The sequence below is a fragment of the Rhinatrema bivittatum genome, chromosome 6, assembly GCF_901001135.1.
Source record: "Rhinatrema bivittatum chromosome 6, aRhiBiv1.1, whole genome shotgun sequence".
NCBI classification, from domain to species: domain Eukaryota; kingdom Metazoa; phylum Chordata; class Amphibia; order Gymnophiona; family Rhinatrematidae; genus Rhinatrema; species Rhinatrema bivittatum.
In genome coordinates, this window is record NC_042620.1 from 313,437,098 (window position 1) to 313,456,843 (window position 19,746).

Sequence of the window (19,746 nt, forward strand, 5' to 3'; positions counted from 1 at the left end):
AAATACATAGATATATAAATGAAAAGAAATCCATACTGCACTGGCTGAAGGTAATCTCTTAAATGGCTGGCCTGAACTAGGATGTTTCCCCTTACTACTGCACAGACAAATTCAAATTATGTTGTCATCTCAATAATAGTGACTCAGAGTCCCCTCCATTAGCAAATACATTTTGAACCCCCCCCCCCCCCCCACAAAACCCTTCAAAAAATATCTCTGAGGACTTACATAAACTTGCCATACCAAAATATCACTAATTGCTGGAAGTCAAACAGCAACACTCCTGTACATATTTTTTTGACTGCCGCAGCACACTGAACCGATGATTTCAATGTGTTATCCACTATGACACCTAGATCTCTTTCTTGGGTGGTAGCACCTAATATGGAACTCAACATTGTGTAACTATAGCATGGGTTATTTTTCCCTATATGCATCACCTTGCACTTATCCACATTAAATCTCATCTGCCATTTTGATGCCCAATTTTCCAGTCTCATAAGATCTTCCTGCAATTTATCACAATCTGCTTGTGATTTAATTACTCTGAACAATTTTGTATCATCTGCAAATTTGATTACCTCACTCGTCGTATTTCTTTCAAGATCATTTATAAATATATTGAAAAGTAAGGGTCCCAATACAGATCCCTGAGGCACTCCACTGCCCATTCCCTTCCACTGAGAAAATTGTCCATTTAATCCTGCTCTCTGTTTCCTGTCTTTTATCCAGTTTGTAATCCACGAAAGGACATCGCCACCTATCCCATGACTTTTTACTTTTCCTAGAAGCCTCTCATGAGGAACTTTGTCAAACACCATTTGAAAATCCAAGTGCAGTACATCTGCTGGTTCACTTTTATCCACATGTTTATTAACTCCTTCAAAAAAGTGAAGCAGATTTGTGAGGCAAGACTTGCCTTGGGTAAAGCCATGCTGACTTTGTTCATTAAACCATGTCTTTTTATATGTTCTGTGATTTTGATATTTAGAACACTTTCCATTATTTTTCCTGCACTGAAGTCAGGCTAAACCGGCCTGTAGTTTCCTGGATCGCCCCTGGAGACCTTTTTAAATATTAGGGTTACATTAGCCACCCTCCAGTCTTCAGGTACAATGGATATTTTAATGATAGATTACAAATTTTTACTAATAGGTCTGAAATTTCATTTTTTAATTCCTTCAGAACCCTGGGGTGTATACCATCCGGTCCAGGTGATTTACTACTCTTCAGTTTGTCAGTCAGGCCTACCATATCTTCTAGGTTCACCGTGATTTGGTTCAGTCCATCTGAATCATTACCCATGAAAGCCTTCTCCGATAATGGGTATCTCCCCAACATCCTTGTCAGTAAACACTGAAGCAAAGAAATCATTTAATCTTTCCACGATGGCCTTATCTTCTCTAATTGCCCCTTTAACCACTTGATCATCTAACGGTCCAACTGACTCCCTCACAGGCTTTCTGCTTTGGATATATTTTAAAAAGTTTTTACTGTGACATTTTGCCTCTACTGCCAACTTTTTTTCAAATTCTCTCTTAGCCTGTCTTATCAATGTCTTACATTTAACTTGCCAATGCTTATGCATTATCCTATTTTCTTCTGTTGGATCCTTCTTCCAATTTTTGAATGAAGATCTTTTGGCTAAAATAGCCTCTTTTACCTCACCTTTTAACCATGCTGGTGATCGTTTTGCCTTCTTTCCACCTTTCTTAATGTGTGGAATACATCTGGACTGTGCTTCTAGGATGGTATTTTTTAACAATGACCACGCCTCTTGCACACTTTTTGCCTTTATAGCTGCTCCTTTCAGTTTTTTCCTATTTTTCTTATTTTATCAAAGTTTCCCTTTTGGAAGCTTAGCACGAGAGCTGGGGATTTGCTTATTTGCCCCCCTTCCAGTCATTAATTCAAATTTGATCCTATTAGGATCACTATTGCCAAGTGGCCTCACCACCGTTACCTCTCTCATCAAATCCTGTGCTCCACTGAGAATTAGATCTAAAATTGTTCCCTCTCTCATCGGTTCCTGAACCAATTGCTCTGTAAAGCTGTCATTTATTCCATCCAGGAACTTTATTTCTCTAGCATGTCCCAATGATACATTTCCCTTTATTTGGAAATGTAGCCCTGAACTGCTGCAGAATTTTCTTATTGTTTCTGCAGAATCTTATCCTTAAACTGCTGCAGGAAATGGGGATCTGTGGTTAGTTCCCTTCTCTGCTATTCTACTGAATTTTGCTGCGGGAGGAGAGCCACAGAGCACTGGTTAGGTGCCCACATGGGCTGATGCAATATAGTGCGCTCAGTCGGACGCGGGTTAAATAGAAAGGAACTAATCAATCCCCTAATGCAATAAGGGGATTAGCGCCTATTCAACGCGGAATGAATCTAATAGCGTTCATCACATGCAAATGCATGTGAATGAGGCTATTAGACATTCACTCCGATGCAAAAAAAAAAAAAAAAGTGCGATATTAAGTAGGAAGAAAAACTTAAAGAAACAAGTAAAAAAAAAACAAAACAAAAAAACCCCCCACTTGACAGACGGGTGCAAGAAACAGACGCTCAACTGACAAGCATCCGTTTCCTGAACCCCCAGTGTCTGTTTTCCTAAGTGGCGGACTGCCGAGTTAGGAAAACCGACACCGTTAAACTCGGCGTTGGTTTTCCTAACCGGCAGAAAACCAATCGGGTTCTCGTTAGCAAGGAGGTGCTAGGGGTGCCCCTAGCACCTCCTTGCTAAAGTGACCCCCTAATTTAAATATTGCATGGTGCCCCCTTTTGGGGGCGTCTGGGGCGCATTAAGAAAGTGGGCGCTGACTGTTCCGCGCCCGCTTTCTATGCACATTTATTGCATCGGCCCCATGGCTTGTTAGGTGAACTATTAAGAGCTTTAGATGGAAAACTGTAAATGCAGAGCTCCCTTCCTAATGAGTCATGCAGGCAGACGTGAAGGGAAGGTGTGGCTGGCGTGCAGGCACAGGGAAGGGCCAGGGCTGAGTGTGTTCCTTCCATTGTCTCTCTGGCTTATCTGTGTTTCCCTTCCTTTTGTTCCTCTCTCACTTGTACCGAGTGGCCTGTTTTGTTTTCACATGTTTCCTTTCCAGTTGCTATTTATTTCAGAAATATCTCTGGGTGCTTTCTCAGTATTTTTTCTTATTATGTAAGAGGTGTGTGCACACAGTCTCCGTATTATTTCTTATTGTGTCAGATGGTAACTATTAAACGGGTGCACATGTACTCTCATATGCTGGCTCGTGCTAATGGATGCAGCCATTTTATAACGTACGCACATATATGAGTATAATATATCACAGGCTGTACGTGCAATTTTATATGGACGTGCACAAATGCCGCCTCTACCGCGTAAGTGAGGATTTTAGTAGATATTTGCGCCGACGCAATTGCCAGTTTCACCTGTTCATTCCCAATTAGCCCAGGTAAAGGATAGGACTTCCTAACTCCCCCCCTCCCTTGTTAATTAGCCTCTCTTTTATGCTGTTAACCCCTACCCTTAAGACTTTGCTGACTAGCTTGGTTTTTTTTGCTTCCAGACTTACAAGCCATCCCTAGCAGAAGAAAAATTACGCGGTAGGGAACCCCGGCGCGCACTCGTGTGCGTAAATACTTATGCGCGGCTTTCCTTGAGAAATCTAGGAATGCCCATGCCAGTCCATGCCACACTCCTTTTTTTTGCAAAAAAAATATTTGTGCGCATACCAGGAGATACGCGCCTACTCGCACGCTTTTTAAAAATCCATGCAGCACGCGCTGGCCCGACTTCTGCGTGTATCTCCTGGCTTCAGCAGGCCTAGGGCTTTTAAAATTCGCATTTAATATTTCTGCATACAGATACGTTCTCTATTACATAAGAGATCTTTCTGCAGCACACTCTTGGTGATCTCTGGTGCATTTATTTTGATAAATCCCATTCAGGTTCTGTAAGACCTCCTAAGTCTACAGGAACTGTTCCCTGTTTTGCTGAAGTTGCTGAATGAGCTCCCATTCAAACTGGAATATTCAGTACCACTGGTTTTTGTGACTGCCCATAGGGAGCCTCGTAAATCTGCTTAGCGGATATGGCCCAGAGATACTGAGAGCTCTCGCTATAGCTCTGAGCCTCTGTGTCTCCCTGGAAATTCTCATCACTTTGTCTCTCAGTCTCACAACTTTGCTCCACCAGCCTAAATACGGTGTAGCCTAAAAAAAAAAACATGTTTGTAATGCCAGGCATGGGAAACACTGAAGCTGGAAAGTTCTAAAAATGTACTGAATTATGCTATTGCTCAAAGATTAGAAACCTCAAAAGCTGGATCTTGGAACCGGTCCCAGACAGTTTGTTTACAATCCTGCCTTGCAATTCAAATCATTCACGTCTGACAAAGAGACCATGAGGCTGTGAAAAGCCCTCGGCGGAGTTTCACGTGTGAATGGCAAACCCTTTCAGATTGGCTCTTGTGGTTTATCTTGGTGTTCGAGCGTCTTGGCAATTTGGTGGGTTTGCTTTATTTAAAAAATTAACAATAATAAACAAAAACTTGTATCTAAGAAAGCTTGGTTGTAATTAAAGCTGGGCTTCAGGGCAGCGGGATAAGGCAGCGTGTTGCAATGATGCCTTTGCCAGGCACGGCGTGAGTGCCCTCCTGCGAGATGCATGGAATTTTATGCTGTTTTGCACCAAGCACCTGGCCCTCTCTCTCTAACTAAGATGCTGTCCCGTAGGCTGGCTCTCATACATTGTGTGTAACCATAGTTGCTATCTACTTTCACACACTCACTTTTAACAGACTCTCAACATCTTTATCATAGGGGGGGAGGACTGTCTTTGCAGCCTGCTGCTGGCTAAAGTTGGCTTTCTTTTGGTTTATGTTTGTTTCCTCTAACTTGCCCTTCTACCCAATACATTTTTATTTGCTTGCATTTATTCCATGTGGGTTACAATACAATTAAAACAATAATATAAAAACAGTAAAACATTACAATTAAGCTCAGAAAAAGTAATAAAAACCCCATAAATAATATTAAAGTACTAAAGTAACTGATTTATATGACTAGTTCAGCAGCATCCTTAAAATCCTAAAAATATTAAAGCATCACACATTGCAATACTTCAATGGCAATGAATGAAACCCAAACTAGACTCTTCTGTTTCCACTGATACATAAGGGCGTATCAGGCTCCCTCTTGAACTCTGTATAACATGAGAAGCATTTTATTTTTTTAAATTAATAAATGCTTAGTGATTACCTTACATTTTTCTTTTTTAATCTCTTTTTTTTTGTCTCTCATTTTTGAGCCCCCTTCCCATATGAAAAGCTTGGGCAGCACCAGGGAGCCCTCATTAGCTCAAAGGCTGGAGGGGCACCTCCTCTGTGCTGTACCGACAGAGGCTCCTGCTAAAATGGCAGCTGTCTGTCTTGTGTCCTTCCCTCCCCAGGCCTCACCACACCATCTCTACAGCACATCAGGTCTGACTGGCCCTGATGGATGAGGGATCCGCAGTAATCACATTAGAAACTTTGCATACTCAAGTTTGGTATTTCACAGTCCAGACCCAGGCTCTCTTCTTTCCCATGTCTTTCTGTCCATGTCATTGTGATGCTTTTTACTGAAATATCATTGACTTGATGAACAATATAGAAATGACCCATTGGTCCAATAATGGGCAACATGCAAGCCAGACTTGGCCAAAACAGGGACATCCTGTCTGTTTTCCTGTTCCAAAATGCTCATCTTGTTCATGCTTCTATGAAGTCACATTTTAATTCTGAGTACATCAATGGAAAAGTCATTTTTCCACTGGGTTTTTTTTTTGTGATAACATTGAAATTCCCAAGAAAAATAAAATAAAAACTGAAAACTGCAGTCTGTCACCACCAGCATTAATGTGAAAACCAATGAATTTAAGCAAAGTCTGATATCGTCTCTGCAACTCTGAGCCACTGTTAGGGATTGGTGGAGCAGTGCGCAGTGTAAATGTGACTCCCCCCCCCCCCCCCCAAGTAAAATCCCTATAAGGGCAGTAAGATGGCACGAGCAGCATCCCTCAGTGATTATCTGTCCCCACCAAATCCACCTCTCCTTCCCCTCCCATTTCCCTTTCTTGTTTTGGAACCATGGCACATGCAGTTTTTTTTCTTTTCCTGTTCCACAGGAACAGGTGACGTTTCGGACATCGGCCTGGGAAAGGGACGGTATTACAGTGTCAATGTGCCTCTCCAGGACGGCATTCAGGATGAGAAATATTACCAGGTCTGCGAGGGGTAAGGAGGAAGAGTTTCATGTGTTTATTCCCCCCCCCCCCCCTCATGCACGCATAAACGCAGCTGGCACTGTTGGTTTTGGCTTGTGTGCACCTCCAGGCCAAACCAGCTGTTTGTGTTTATCAGTAGGAGACATCTGTCAAGTTCCAGCAGGGAAAATACAGGCAGTTCCGTAGCTTGGCCGCCTATGTCATTTTTGATTTGAGTGTTCCTATATAAAGCACCAGTGTTTGTTGGTTGGTCCATCAGAGGCTTCCAGCCAAACTAAGTTCCAGATGTTCTCCTTGTGTGGGCCAAGGCTGGAAATATTGGGTACCCCTGTGACATCTGTTAGCTAGACTTGGAACAGTAATAGATTAATTTAACAGGGCACTGCATCCTTCCCTTTCGTCATCTGAATGCCTGCCTTCTATCTCGAAGCAGTGTGATCAAGAGTTAGGGAAGAGGAAAGTCTGACTGCCAGGAAAGAAGGCACTTTGCAGTGCCATGAAATAAACACCTGGAACAAGGATGCCGGGCTTTGAAAGCAAGCAATGCTGGCTATCCAGAAATGGCATATTATAAATCCTGATTACAAGTCCCAGAAATCTTGAAGGAGAAATAAAAGCCCTACATTTTAAATTTCTTAACTATTGTCAAGAGAAATATTGAAAATGTCCATTTAAGGAACCATTGAGTGACTCCTCTTACTTGGTGAATCTTGCTTACATGAGCTGCCTACCCTAACAGATGTGCTGCCTCTGATGTGGTTCAGGCTGTTGGAATTCTGCTTTAGTTGTTATTTTAAAGGTAAAACCAACACCAACAGTCAAGTAACTTCCTAACAGCAGGCAACACGATGCCTTCAAGCCAGAATGTGACCCGTTACAGCACAAGCAACTGAAGCTGGGGATTCAGGAATTTACAAAAGAGGAGCTTTGCTTGTAATTAAAAGGTGCACCTAAAACGTGTGGTGCCGCCAATTTATAGTGATATAAAGTATGCAACCAATTAGAATATTAGTCTCCAGGTGCTCATCTACTGCAACATCTTTTATATCATTTATAAGCATCCAACAAATTATAAACATATGTCGTCAAAGACGCAATAGGAAATATACTTTAATATCTGGAAAATGTAACAATAGGACCTAAAAGGGAGGAAAGAGAAGAAGCAGGTGAATGGATGTTTTTGGCAATCTGAATCATACCTGGGCTTTAGGAGGAATCTCTCTTGAAGCATCCATTGTGTTATTGAGACCTTCTGGTGCCCTGCAAATACAACAGGAGCTGCTTTTTACAGCAGGAAATATTTCTAACTCCCTTAGGAGTGTAATTGCTCTTACACTGAAAATGTTTTCTTCTCTGTTTCTGTGCATATTAGACCCTCATCGGTAATGCCAATGTACTTCAGTATTTGTGCAATATAATTTTTAATAAGGGAGACGCGCATTAAACAATGGGTACCTTTTTACTTCACCTAAGTAGGATTTTTCTGTGCAAGAATTTCAACCAGATTGTTTCATTTAGCTGTGACATGAAAGTTGTCAGAACCTTGGTTTAATGTCACTGCCTCCTAACATTATTGTGGCTGAGCATAAGGGAGGAGTGCCCATTAAATGCAGGCAGGAGTACTGTTTGAGTGGGAAGAGGATTCCTCAGAGGCTGAAAGGGAAGACCACCCCTCCTAACATTGAGCTGGGGCACTGGTTTGGGTGGCGGGGGGGTCAGAGGAAAGTGTGGCCTTTAGCCACCATGCTGGGTATCAGATCTATACTAGCCTAGAAGCAGCCGTGCTTCTTACTGAGTCACTAATTCCATTTTTGGGAGCCCTAGGTGTTCTTCAGAGGTCTTCTATCCACCTACAGACAAAGGCTAGGCCCACTTAGTCTCTCAGCCTCACAGGATCAGAGCCCAAATTAACGTTAGAAATGTTTGCTAGGTTTGAGTAAATGGTATCTTGTGCAGTTTGGTCAAGGAAATTTCAGTTATCAAGGGGTTCAATCTCTTTGTTTTTTTTATAGCGTTTAGATTTCTTTTTTATGATTTTACTTTTCAAAAAATAGAAAAAAAAAAAGTATCCATTGCACACAAGCATGTTGTGACAGAATCAAATGGGGGAACAGACCATTGTGAAATGGAAGTGAAGGTTGGTTCCTGCAGCATTAGACCATAGTATAGGAGTATATGCATGAGAAAAATGTACTTACACACTACCTCCATTGTATGGAAATCTGTTCCATGCATATTCCATTAGAGTTATCCTGAAAACCTGACCAGTTAGAGGCTCTAGGACCTGCGTTGTCCATCCCTGCTTTATTCCTACTCAACAAGATTTTTATCAGCTAGTGATAAATCCTCAGGCTGGAATTGCACACCCCGTGAACATGCTGGTTTTCTGTTACTTAGGGGATCATTTACTAAGCTGTGGTATTTTTACCTGGAGAAGAAAATGCCACGGGAGTTTACCAAGTACCACAGCTTAGAAGGCCACGTGATATCCCCCCCCCCCCCCCAGTAAAATACTGCAGAATAAAAAGCCTCAAAAATCATGTAGTAGTGACCTCTTCACATTGGACTGCCATCTTCTTAAATGGCCATAGAGGCTCTATCCAAACCCTCCCCCTCCCCCCACCTCCGGCTGCCTCTAGAGGCGGCCCGTACACATTATAAAGTAAACTAAGAAAGATAAAAAGTCACCTTGTGATGGTCCTCTCCTTCCCAGACCCTCACCAAAAGTCAACTTAGATGACCACCATCCCCTCTCAGTCATACCTAAAGATTCCCTGATGGTCTAGTGGGGCTCTGAGTGCCCCCTAGGCTCTGGGCCCTGTGCAGTCTTCCAAAAAATGTTAGCAGCTGGCCATATTATTAGGGCATAAGTAGTAAAACAGCCAACCACCGCCATTTTTTGGCAGATACCCCAGGGCTTGAAACCTAGGGAGCATTCTAGGCCCCACTAGATCACTAGGGAAATTTTAGGTATGACCAGTAAGGGGGATCCGGCTTAACTTTGGGTGTGGTCTGGGTGCTGCTTAAATGCTTAAAGAGATGGGAAAGAGGAGAGGCGTCGCCACCCGGCTTTTTATCTGTTTTTATTTTAACTTTTCATGTGTAGGGACAGCCTTTAGAGGTGGTGGGATTCTTACAAGTGTTGTGCTGATGGTGGACCTTGGCCCAAGGTGGAGTTGACGCTACCCGCAGGGCAAGCCTTATGGGTCCCCACTGTTGGGAGGTGGAGGCAGTCTAGGAGACGGAGGCCGACTGGAGCTTTGCCAATACCAACCCACGTTCCCCCTCAGGTTGAGCCCTTGGGTGCCAGGGCTGGCTGGACTTAGGCGGGCCTCCGTGTGACGACTCCCAGTTGGTGAAGACAAGGCTATGCCAGGAATCAGCAGAGGTATTGGAGGGCCAAGGATGGTCCGGACGAGGCAGGATTCCAGAAACCCAGATGCCGACAGGAACAGAGGGAAGCAAGGGGCATCCAGGTAAAGATAGGCCGAAGCCTGAGAGGCCAGGTCAGTAGGATACCGAAGGAGAGTCCAAGGCAAGCTGGAGTCAGAGCAGGTGGCAGGAAGGCGCGGTATTGAAGCAGGGCTCAGGTCAGAGCCAGGAAATCAGATCAAGCGTAGTCCAGACGAAGCAGGGGTCAATACCAGGGAATCAGTCCAAGCGTAGTCCAGGCAGAGCAGGGGTCCATACCAGAGAATCAGTCCAAGGGTACGAGGAGCAGACAAGGGAACAAGCAGGAACAGGAGACAGGAATGATGACAGGAACCAGGAACAAGCAACGAGCACATGAACAAACGTGGAGACCTGTTGCCAAGGCAGGGAACAAGTGGCTGGGCCCTGCCTTTTATACAGAGGCCCAGTGATGTCATCATCCAGGGCCGCGGGCTACTTTCCCGCCGCTGCCCCTTTAAGAATGCATGAGTCGTGCGCCTAAACTAGGGCCCGGAGGAAGCGGGATGGCAGCATCACTGCGGCCCATGTGGGGAGATCCACCGGGTGCAGGGAGGAACTGCGCAGGAGTCAGAAGCGGCAGAGGTGGGTGGAGGCGCTCGGGGACGGAGGCAGCTGTCCACCGCCGCGAGTGAAGGTGAACCGGCGCTGGCAGCTGGATTCCTGGGGTGAGTAGGCCCAGGCATGGACCTACCACGGCCGAGATGTGTAACAATAAGACTCCTGACAGGGAGCTCTTTAAATGACAGCCCTGGGAGCATCAGGACCGTGTTAACTTCCCAATGGTTCCAGGGGAAATTAGCTACAACTCCCGAGTTGTAGTATAATAGTTTCAGTATAATAGCTCAGCTAGCAGTTTTTCAGGTAAGCCATATTATTTTATTTACATGAAATTGCCTTGTAATGAGCTGCTTTGCATGTATTTGCAAAGTATTTGCATGCAGTTCATCTTGTTACCATTTCAGCAATATTTGGGGTTAAATAACACGTGGTATTGAAAATGCCACATGTTATTGCTACCACAAAGTGTTTACGGCAGCTTATTAAATGCCCCCCTTAGTGCCTCCATTGGTAAGACCAGCCCATCTCTCTTGTAAGCTTTTCTTTCTCAAAAGCACTCCCTCATGCTGTAAGTCTTAGTCAGTCTGTTTTTTCTTAGGAAATGCAATAGGGAAATCAGAACTACAAGTCCCTACACGCAATGGGATAAACCCAGGACTGGATTTATTCTGTCAGGTGAATCTGGAGCCAATTGGCAACTCCAGTCTTAATGCAAAGATGTTCTTATAGAATTATCCCACACTCTTCCTCGCAGTGGGACGTGCTTTCCCGGCTTCCATGGAGATGTACCCTGGCAGCCCTAATAAAACAAGGAGACAGCCAGGGAACGGAATCCTATCACACAGTTCTTTTAAGCAAATGCACTTTGTACTTGTCTTCCACAGATAATAAACTACTTGCTTGGAGAGCGATTTCTATTTTCTCTGATAACTCCCATCTCCTGCCTTTGGGTGGGATGCCATGTGTATAATTGCCTATTGTTTCTGGAAATTGAATGGCTTGTACACCAATTAAACTTCATTGTTTGGAGGATACATGGGGCAACTGAGGCCAACTGTCCCTTTTTCTTATGCCTGACAAGTCTACAAAAGCAAGACAGACCAAAGTCTGTGAAAATGTGTTGGAAATCCTCTTTGAACTGGCTTATTGATAAGGGAACACCAGAGTAGTTATTAATTTTTCCGTAATACAATTATTTTTAAACCCCCTTTTTTTATGGGCCAATCATGTGGCTCAGGTTGTAGCACCAAAATGCTACAGATTCTGGTTTGAGTCTATGTGAGGGTGGCAGGGTTTGGGTGTGCCATGGCAGACAGGCTTGAGTTAAGGGAAGAGAAGGAATATGTTGCAGCCTCTTCTGGTCAAGGAGCATGCTAAGGGATCATCTCAGTGGAGACTTCCCCCTCTACTCAGGGTCATCCAAAGTATCTGATCAGCCCAGGAATGCCGGCTGGGACAGAGCAGTTTATAAAATGGGGAAAATATCACTACCTTTATAAATTGCATTTATTATCCATTTTAATTGAATCATTGCATTCTTGCATACTCTTCATTCCCCTCTCTAGTCTTGTTCACTGTCAATCATGTGCTCTGTTGAGGAATGGCAGCTGGGTTAATAATGGATAAGAGAAGCAAATACAAGGAATTTTGGTGATAATATTCAGATAATACAAGGATTAGGTGTCACTCAGTGAAGTTAGGAAGTAGCACATTTAAATTGTAGAAAATTATTTTTCACTCGCTACACAATTAGGCTCTGTAATTCATTGTCAGATGATGTGGTTAAGACAGCATGGCTGGGTTTCAGAAAGGTTTGGACAAGTTCCTGGAGGAAAAGTCCATAAATTGCTATTTCCTAGCGTGTAGCCAGATGGACTCAGGACCAGTGGGTATTGTGCTCTTCTGCTAGCAGATGGAAGACGGAGTCAGATTTCAAAGCTGATGTCACTCTAGATATACCCCTGCAGTAACCTCAGCTCTTCAGTATCTCTTCATCTCCTAGCAGATGCGGACACTATCCCAAACACTAGAATAGTGTTAACAATTACAGCAAAGAAGAAAGAAAAAGAATATTTACCTTAAAGAAGATCGAGCCCCGCTCTCCTGCGGTGAAACCTAAGGGTCCCTCCCTCAGTTGAGAATTCCTGAGGTGATTTTCAATATCCCTCAGAGGTGAGCCTTGGTCCGGTAGCCGGTTCCTGGCGAGGACTTAGCTCCCAGAGTGCTGAAAGGCAGCGGGTGCACAACCGAGCACAACGGTGAAGGTAAAGCCCTCTCCCCCCGCATTTGGAGACCGTCCCAGCACTCGATCGGTAAGCGCCGAGACCAGGTAAGCAGAAAACTTTAAATCAGGTGTCTGGTTTCCGAGGCTCGCATTGCTGTACCGATTCGAATTACTTCCCGGCGAGGTAAAAGGGAGCACCGATCGGGTTGAGCAGCCCTGATTTGTCTAGGCCCTGATCCTGTGTAGGGGTCCACATGGAGACCCTCGGGCGCCATCTTACGCGCGGGGGGGGCATCAGCGCTATCTTCCCTTCTTGACCGGCGGTACGCACTGGGCAGGCCGGGCAGCCAATGTGCCTAACTTGCGTGTGTTTATACAGATGCACACAGCGGCGTGCATAAACGTGCACATAACTGAGTGCACCCTGCATGCACAACTACACAGCCGCGTTTACACCTATATGCGCGCATTGAAACTAGAAGCAATGGCACCGGCACCCAAGAAGGCCAGCAGGCGCTCTCTTTGCACAGCCTGCCACATAAGAGCCGCGCAGCCTGAACTGGAGTCCTGCCTGTGCCAGCATTGCCAGAAAGCCCAAAGGGAACCAAAGCCTGGTCCCTCACTATTGGGGGATGGGTCCGGAACTACTACTACTCAGATACTATGCATATCTGAGATGGCCTCTCCACAAGAGGGCACCTCAGGGGCTCCTACGCCGACTCCCCCTGGGATTAACATAGATCCAGGGACCTTCTCCTGGTTAGAATTTTTCCAAGGACTTTTATGCCTCATGTAAGATCTAGTGGAGGAGAAGCTGCTCCAGTACTTGACCTGGCAAATCTAACAACTTTTCTAGAGACTTCTAGTCCTGAAATAATAGAGAGGTCTGCCCTCTTGGTTTCTTTTATCTATTCGCAAGATCTCAGTTTGATAATGAGGAATTATTTTTTAAATATGAGAGCAGAATTCATGGGTAAAACTGTGCAGGTCTTCCCTGATCTGGCTCAAGCTACTCAGGAAAGAAGGAGGGGATTCCTGTCAATGCAACAGGAGGGCCCATTCATTGAGGGTGAGTTTTATACTCAGGTACCCGTGTCGATGTATACTAAAGTTAGATAATATTACCTATGTTTTCTTTCTACCTGAACAAATGAAAGTATTGTTGGAAAATAGGAAAAGATTACTCCCCAATCCTTCTGTCCAGGATGCCTCTATTGTGGAGTCATAAAGAAAAGAATAGTTATTAAACGCTAAGCTTATTCTTCTTAGATTCTTTTTCTTTTTTAAGATTATCTCCTCATATGTCCTGGTAGTAAACCCCCTTTCTCTTCATATTTGGGGTCAAGTTAATAGATATTGTTGTTCTTTTGTAATACAACTGAGAAAATTGTGAGATAATGCTGATTATGTTCTCTTGTTTCTGTACAAAGTGATTATCCTTTGTAAATTTTGTTTAAACTAATAAAGATAAAATTAAAAAAAAAAAGTTTTTTCCAAGGGCTGCAAGCCTTCTGTTATGGTTAAGCGGTGTTTGGGTGGATTCTCGGGTACTGTGGCAGATGACCACACCCACGGGGAGGAGCCCCGTGAGGCGCCACAGTACTGGGCTAAATGCAGGACGCACAAACATAGAGTTAGTTCTTTATTTATACAGCTTGAGATGTACCACCAGAGGTGGCAGTAGTGAGGTATTCTGGATGTAGCAGACTCAGGATCCTCGGCAGAGGGGACCTTTCTCACCCCGTTGGTATAGGGGAATTCCGGTGAAGGTTTCCCAGCAAGGCTGTACTGTGGATGAGATAGACTGAGAGTTAGATTACTCACTAGATGGTTGCTGAAGATGATTGAAAGTTGAAGAAGATGATACAGGCACCGAGGCAGGGAGAGCAGGCCCTCGAGGAGCGAGTACCTGATCCCTGTAAGGCATCTGAAATAAAGCAGAGGGCCCCCGAGGAGCGGGTACCCAGGTTAGCAATTACCCCGAAGGGCAGAAAGAGAGCTTCCAGTGGCAGCACGGAAGTGGCAGAGTGGCTAAGAATGGTCAAGACCAAGTCCTTGCTAACTCAATGAGCTAGCAAAATAATATATGCTATATATCTGGATGGCATGACATCAGTAGAGGGGAATGCCCCCAAGGTTCGCGCCATTGCTGGAATAAAGACGTGGGTGGTGTATGCGCACCCTAGTAGGCCCTTGGGAAGAGCATGGCAGGAGGCAGCACCATAGCCGTTCCGGGGACGCCGGAGAGGTCGACTTGTAGACACGGCGGCAGCCATTTTCCCTAGGGTTGCGGGAGGAGCCGTGAACAAGGTGAGGCAAACGGGGCGAAGCCATCTAGCACCGACGGACGCAACACCTTCGTTCAGACGCAATCAGCCCTGGCTGTACCCCAGGCTCAACCCTTGCCGGAAGCACAAGATCCTCCCGGCCCTACTCGGATGCCTCGACACATTCCTCGCCTAACCAAGAATTTCCCTGACAGGGACTCAGACACCTCAGATGATGATGGCGATTCCCTGGAAGAAGGAGAAATTCCTCCAGGCCTGGAACCATACCCGAGCCATGCTTCACTTCTTCCACAAGCATGAACTACCAGCCCTTGTTTCCCAGACTTTGAAGACTGGGTATTCCAGGCTCGGACCCGATGGCGGAGCCAAAGAAGAACCCCATTCTGGTGTCCCTTCGTAAAGCCTCATGCTACTTTCCAATGATGGAAGCGATCCAGGAACTGATTGACCTGGAATGGGATACCCCGGAGGCCAGCTTCAAAGGGGATCGGGCCTTGGAAGCTCTATACCTCCTAGAACTAGTGACCAAGGAACGCTTGCATTTTCCGAAAGTGGACCCCATGGTCTGTGCCGTCTCAAAGCGAACGATTCCCGTTGAGGGAGGGGCTGCATTGAAGGACACTCAGGATAGACGATTGGAATCCATCCTTAAGCAGGCCTTCGACGCAACAGCAATGACATTGCAGATTGCTTCCTGCTGCGCACTGGTGGCACGTTCCTGCTTGTTCCTCTTGAGAGAGCAAATAACTCCGGAATGTATACCGGTGAGACGATGGAATGTGCAGCAGCCTTCCTGACGGATGCAAGCTCAGACCTGGTGCGTACCTCAGCCAGAGGCGTAGTCTCGGTAGTGGCAGCCAGAAGACAACTATGGCTACGGAATTGGTCTGCTGACCTGACATCTAAAGCGAATCTCACAAGAATGCCCTTTAAAGGATCTCTCTTGTTCGGAAGTGAATTGGAGAAGTTAGCCAGCAAAAGGGGTGAATCCCCAGTACCTTGGTTACTGGAAGATAGGAATAAAAGATGTCAACATCCCTCACCCAGAAAATCCAAGGGCAGAGGCTCGCAATGCTTTAGACCCTACTGGAACTCGCAGTTCCAGGCACCTCGTCCCTCCGGAAGGTCCCAGCCCTTTTGGAACCGACAGACCAAGAGAGGAGCAAGCCCGGGGGCAGGATCTACCCGTGCTTCACAATGAGAATGAGCCGACCCATCCACAGGAAGAGGAAATAGGGGATCGACTTGCCCTCTTCTACCAAAGATGGGTCGAGATCACGTCCGACAAATGGGTACTAAACATCATTCAAGAAGGCTACTCTCTCTTGGGAACGATAAAATAGATGGAATAGCACCCTGTATTTTGTTGGGGCGTGGGAATTGGAGTTATTGCCTTCAAGTTATTGCCTTCGGACTGAGTAGTCTTGTCAGGGTGGTTTCTACTGCCAGTCTCTTGGTGTGGGAGTGGCAGGGTGACATCATAAATTTGTCTCGAGGAATGCTGCAGAACTCCAGAGAGTAGGCTTCTCGAATGATTTTTAGTACCCATTTGTCGGACGTGATCTTGACCCATCTTTGATAGAAGAGGGCAAGTCGATCCCCCTATTTCCTCTTCCTGTGGATGGTTTGGCTCATTCTCATTGTGGAGCACAGCTGGATCCTGCCCCCAGGCCTGCTCCTCTCTTGGTCTCAACCTCTCTTGGTCTGCTCCTCTCTTGGTCTTCAACCATCATCTGCGGGTATTACACTTCCACATGGAGACCATTCGTTCCGTCATAATGGCAGTACAACCAGGAGAGTTTCTAACCTCCCTGGACCCCTCCGAAGCCTACCTTCACATTCCAGTCCAAGATCACCAGCGTTTTCTACACTTTGTGATACTGAGTCACCATTGCCAGTTCCGAGAGCTACCTTTCAGCCTAGCAACCGCCCCCAGAACCTTCTCCAAAATTATGGTGGTCGTGGCGGCAACACTGAGGAAGGAAGGGATCTTGATACACCCTTATCTGGACGACTGGATGATCAGGGCAAAGTCTTCGGAAGAGAGTCGACAGGTTACCAGCCAAGAGCCTACTGCAGAAACTCAGTTGGGTCGTGAACACGGGCAAGAGCAGTCTTCAGCCCTCTCAATCCCTAGAGTACCTGGGGGCCTGTTTTGACACCAAACAGAACAAAGACTTCTTCCCTCCCCTGAGGAGAAGGAAACTGATGGAACAATTACGACAATTGATGACCAATGCATGCCCCAAGGTATGGGAGTATCTTCAAGTCCTCGGCCTCATGGCATTGACCCTGGAGGTCGTCCCGTGGGCAAGGACCCATATGCGACCGCTCCAGCGCCCCTTACTATCATGATGGAACCCACTGTCCCAGGACTACTCAATTTGCCTCCAACTACCAGCAGAGGTACGTTTTCAGCTTCAGTGGTCACTACAGGAAGACCACCTAAGCAGAGGAGTAAGCCTATCCCCACCGAACTGGACCTTGCTCACCACGGATGCAAGCCTGCGAGGGTGGGGAGCCCACTGTCAGGAACTGACAGCCCAGGGACAATGGAGCAAGGAAGAGGCGGGATGGAACACAAACCACCTGGAAGCTTGAGCAGTCAGACTAACGTGCCTGCGATTCAGCCACAGACTCCGAGGCAAAGCGATTCGAAAAATGTTGGACGACGCTACAACAGTAGCTTACATCAACCAATAGGGAGGAACCAGGAGTCAGCAGGTGTTGCTGGAGACAGACCCTCTCATGGCATGGGCAGAGATAAACCTACAAGGGATCTAGGCCTCCCACATCGCAGGAAAAGACAATGTCTCAGCAGACTTCCTCAGCAGAGAGACCCTGGACCCGGGGGAATGGACGCTGTCAACCACAGCCTTCCAACTGATAGTAAATCGCTGGGCCTCCCAGCCATGGATCTACTGGCCACCTATCTCAGTGCCCAAGTCCCCAGGTTCTTCAGCCGCAGACTAGAGCCACACTCCCAAGGGATTGATACTCTCGACCAGACTTGGCCAGAGGAAGACTTACTGTACGCCTTCCACCCATGGCTTCTACTAGGCAAAATCATCCGCAAGATAGAACATTACAGGAGACTAGTTCTACTAGTGGCCCCGGATTGGCCAAGGCGACCATGGTATGCAGACATGCAAAGACTCCTTGCAGGGAACCCTCTGTGCCTACCTTCACACAGGAACCTGCTCCGGCAGGGCCCGATTCTTCACGAAGATCCATCTCGATTCTCTCTTACGGTCTGGCCCTTGAGAGGACTGTCCTGAAGAAGCAAGGTCACTCGAAGGCCATGATTGACACCCTGCTCCGAGTGCACAAGTACTCCACATCCCTGTTATACATACAGATCTGGAGAATATTCGGTGCGAAGACCACAGGATACTCCAACGGCCAAGATTTCCATGATTCTGGACTTCCTACAGGAAGGTATGAAGAAGGGGTTGTCACTCAATTCCCTCAAGGTTCAAGTAGCTGCACTGTCCTGCTTCAGAGCCGAAGTGGACAGTATACGACTATTAACTCATCCGCATTTGTCCCGCTTCCTGAAAGGAGTTAAACAACTCTGGCCACCCCTAAAGTGGCTGGTGCCCCTATGGAACCTCAATCTAGTATTAGACTTCCTAGCAGGAACTTCCTTCAGACCAACGCGGTCTTTCACTACACCTCAACATTGAAGGTGGTATTCCTGGTGGCAATATGTTTAGCTCATCGCATCTCCAAACTACTGGCACTATCCTGTCGGCAACTATTCCTTAGGTTCACTCCTGGAACCATACAGCTGCGCACGTTCCCTTCTTCCTACCGAAAGTGGTCTCAGAGTTTCATTTAAAGCAGGCCATCTCCCTGCCATCTCCGGATGAACATAAGGACTCTGAAGACTCATGCCTTCTTCGCCACCTAAATATCGGCAGACTCCTGGTGCAATACCTGGAAAGATCGTAACCGGTAAGCAAAACGGATCGCTTGTTCGTTCTTCACAGCGGGAAGAATCAAAGAGAAGCGGCCTCCCACTGGTGGGATGGAATCCACTGACAGCTCCTCCATGTCTGGACTCTCTCTTCTGTCTTCGCCACTGGTGGGGTGGGATCCACCAATAGTTCCACTGGGGCGTTTCTGCACACTGGGCAATTGCCTGGTTGGCCCGTCCCTTAATCCAGCCCTGTTATTGGCCAAGACAGGTTGATTCCCACTTCAGGATTTATCCATCAGCAAACCAGTTTGGTTGGGGAATTCCCCAGTGCAAATAACATAGAACTAAGAAACATTACTTCACCTCAACATCAGGTCCCTAACCCTCACAGCCTGGATGTTGAGAGGATAATTTTGACCCCCTGAATCTGTTCAATGAGATGTCTTCAGTTCTGGCTTTTAGGAAAGATTCCACCATAAAGTCTTATGGCTTTAAATGGAGGAGATTTTCCTTCTGGCATGAGGGAAAGGCCATTGAACTTTTCTTCTTCACTACACAAAAACTGCTTCAATACTTTCTACATCTTTCAGAGTCTGGTCTAAAATCTAACTCTGTTAAGGTTTGCCACAGTGCAACTGGCACCTACCACCATCATGTAGAAGGTAAACCCATCTCTGTATAGGTTCATCCCTCTTTTTGTGTCATAAGACCTCCGTGTAGTGCTGACCCAGCTGATGAAAGCTTTCTTTGAGCCACTAGACTCCTATGAGCTGAAGTACCTGACCTGGAAGATCATATTTTTGTTAGTATTCTCTTCAGCTGTAAAGTAGGTAAACTCCAGACCTAGTTATTTATCTGCCCTACACAAAAGTTTTCAATAATAGGATAATTCTGTATACGCATCCCAAATTTCTGCCCAAGATAGTGAGGGGCTTCTACCTTAACTAATCATTTGTCTTTCCAACATTCTTTCCCAGGCCACGTGTCCACAAAGGTGAACACATCTTGCACAATTTGGATTGCAAAACAGCCTTTGCCTTCTAAC

General features: G+C 46.0%; 1 protein-coding gene across 4 annotated transcripts in view; it reads left to right on the plus strand.

Moving 5' to 3' along the window:
* HDAC8 (histone deacetylase 8) overlaps positions 1–19,746 on the plus strand; it is a 273,689-nt gene that overhangs the window by 81,172 nt on the left and 172,771 nt on the right. For 3 of the 4 annotated variants that reach the window (XM_029607525.1, XM_029607524.1, XM_029607526.1), the window contains one exon: positions 6,158–6,266. The exons of the other annotated variant lie outside the window; for it this stretch is intronic. In XM_029607525.1, coding sequence (XP_029463385.1) covers positions 6,158–6,266 — 109 coding nt within the window. The remainder of the gene's footprint in view (positions 1–6,157; positions 6,267–19,746) is intronic. 4 annotated transcript variants of the gene reach the window in all.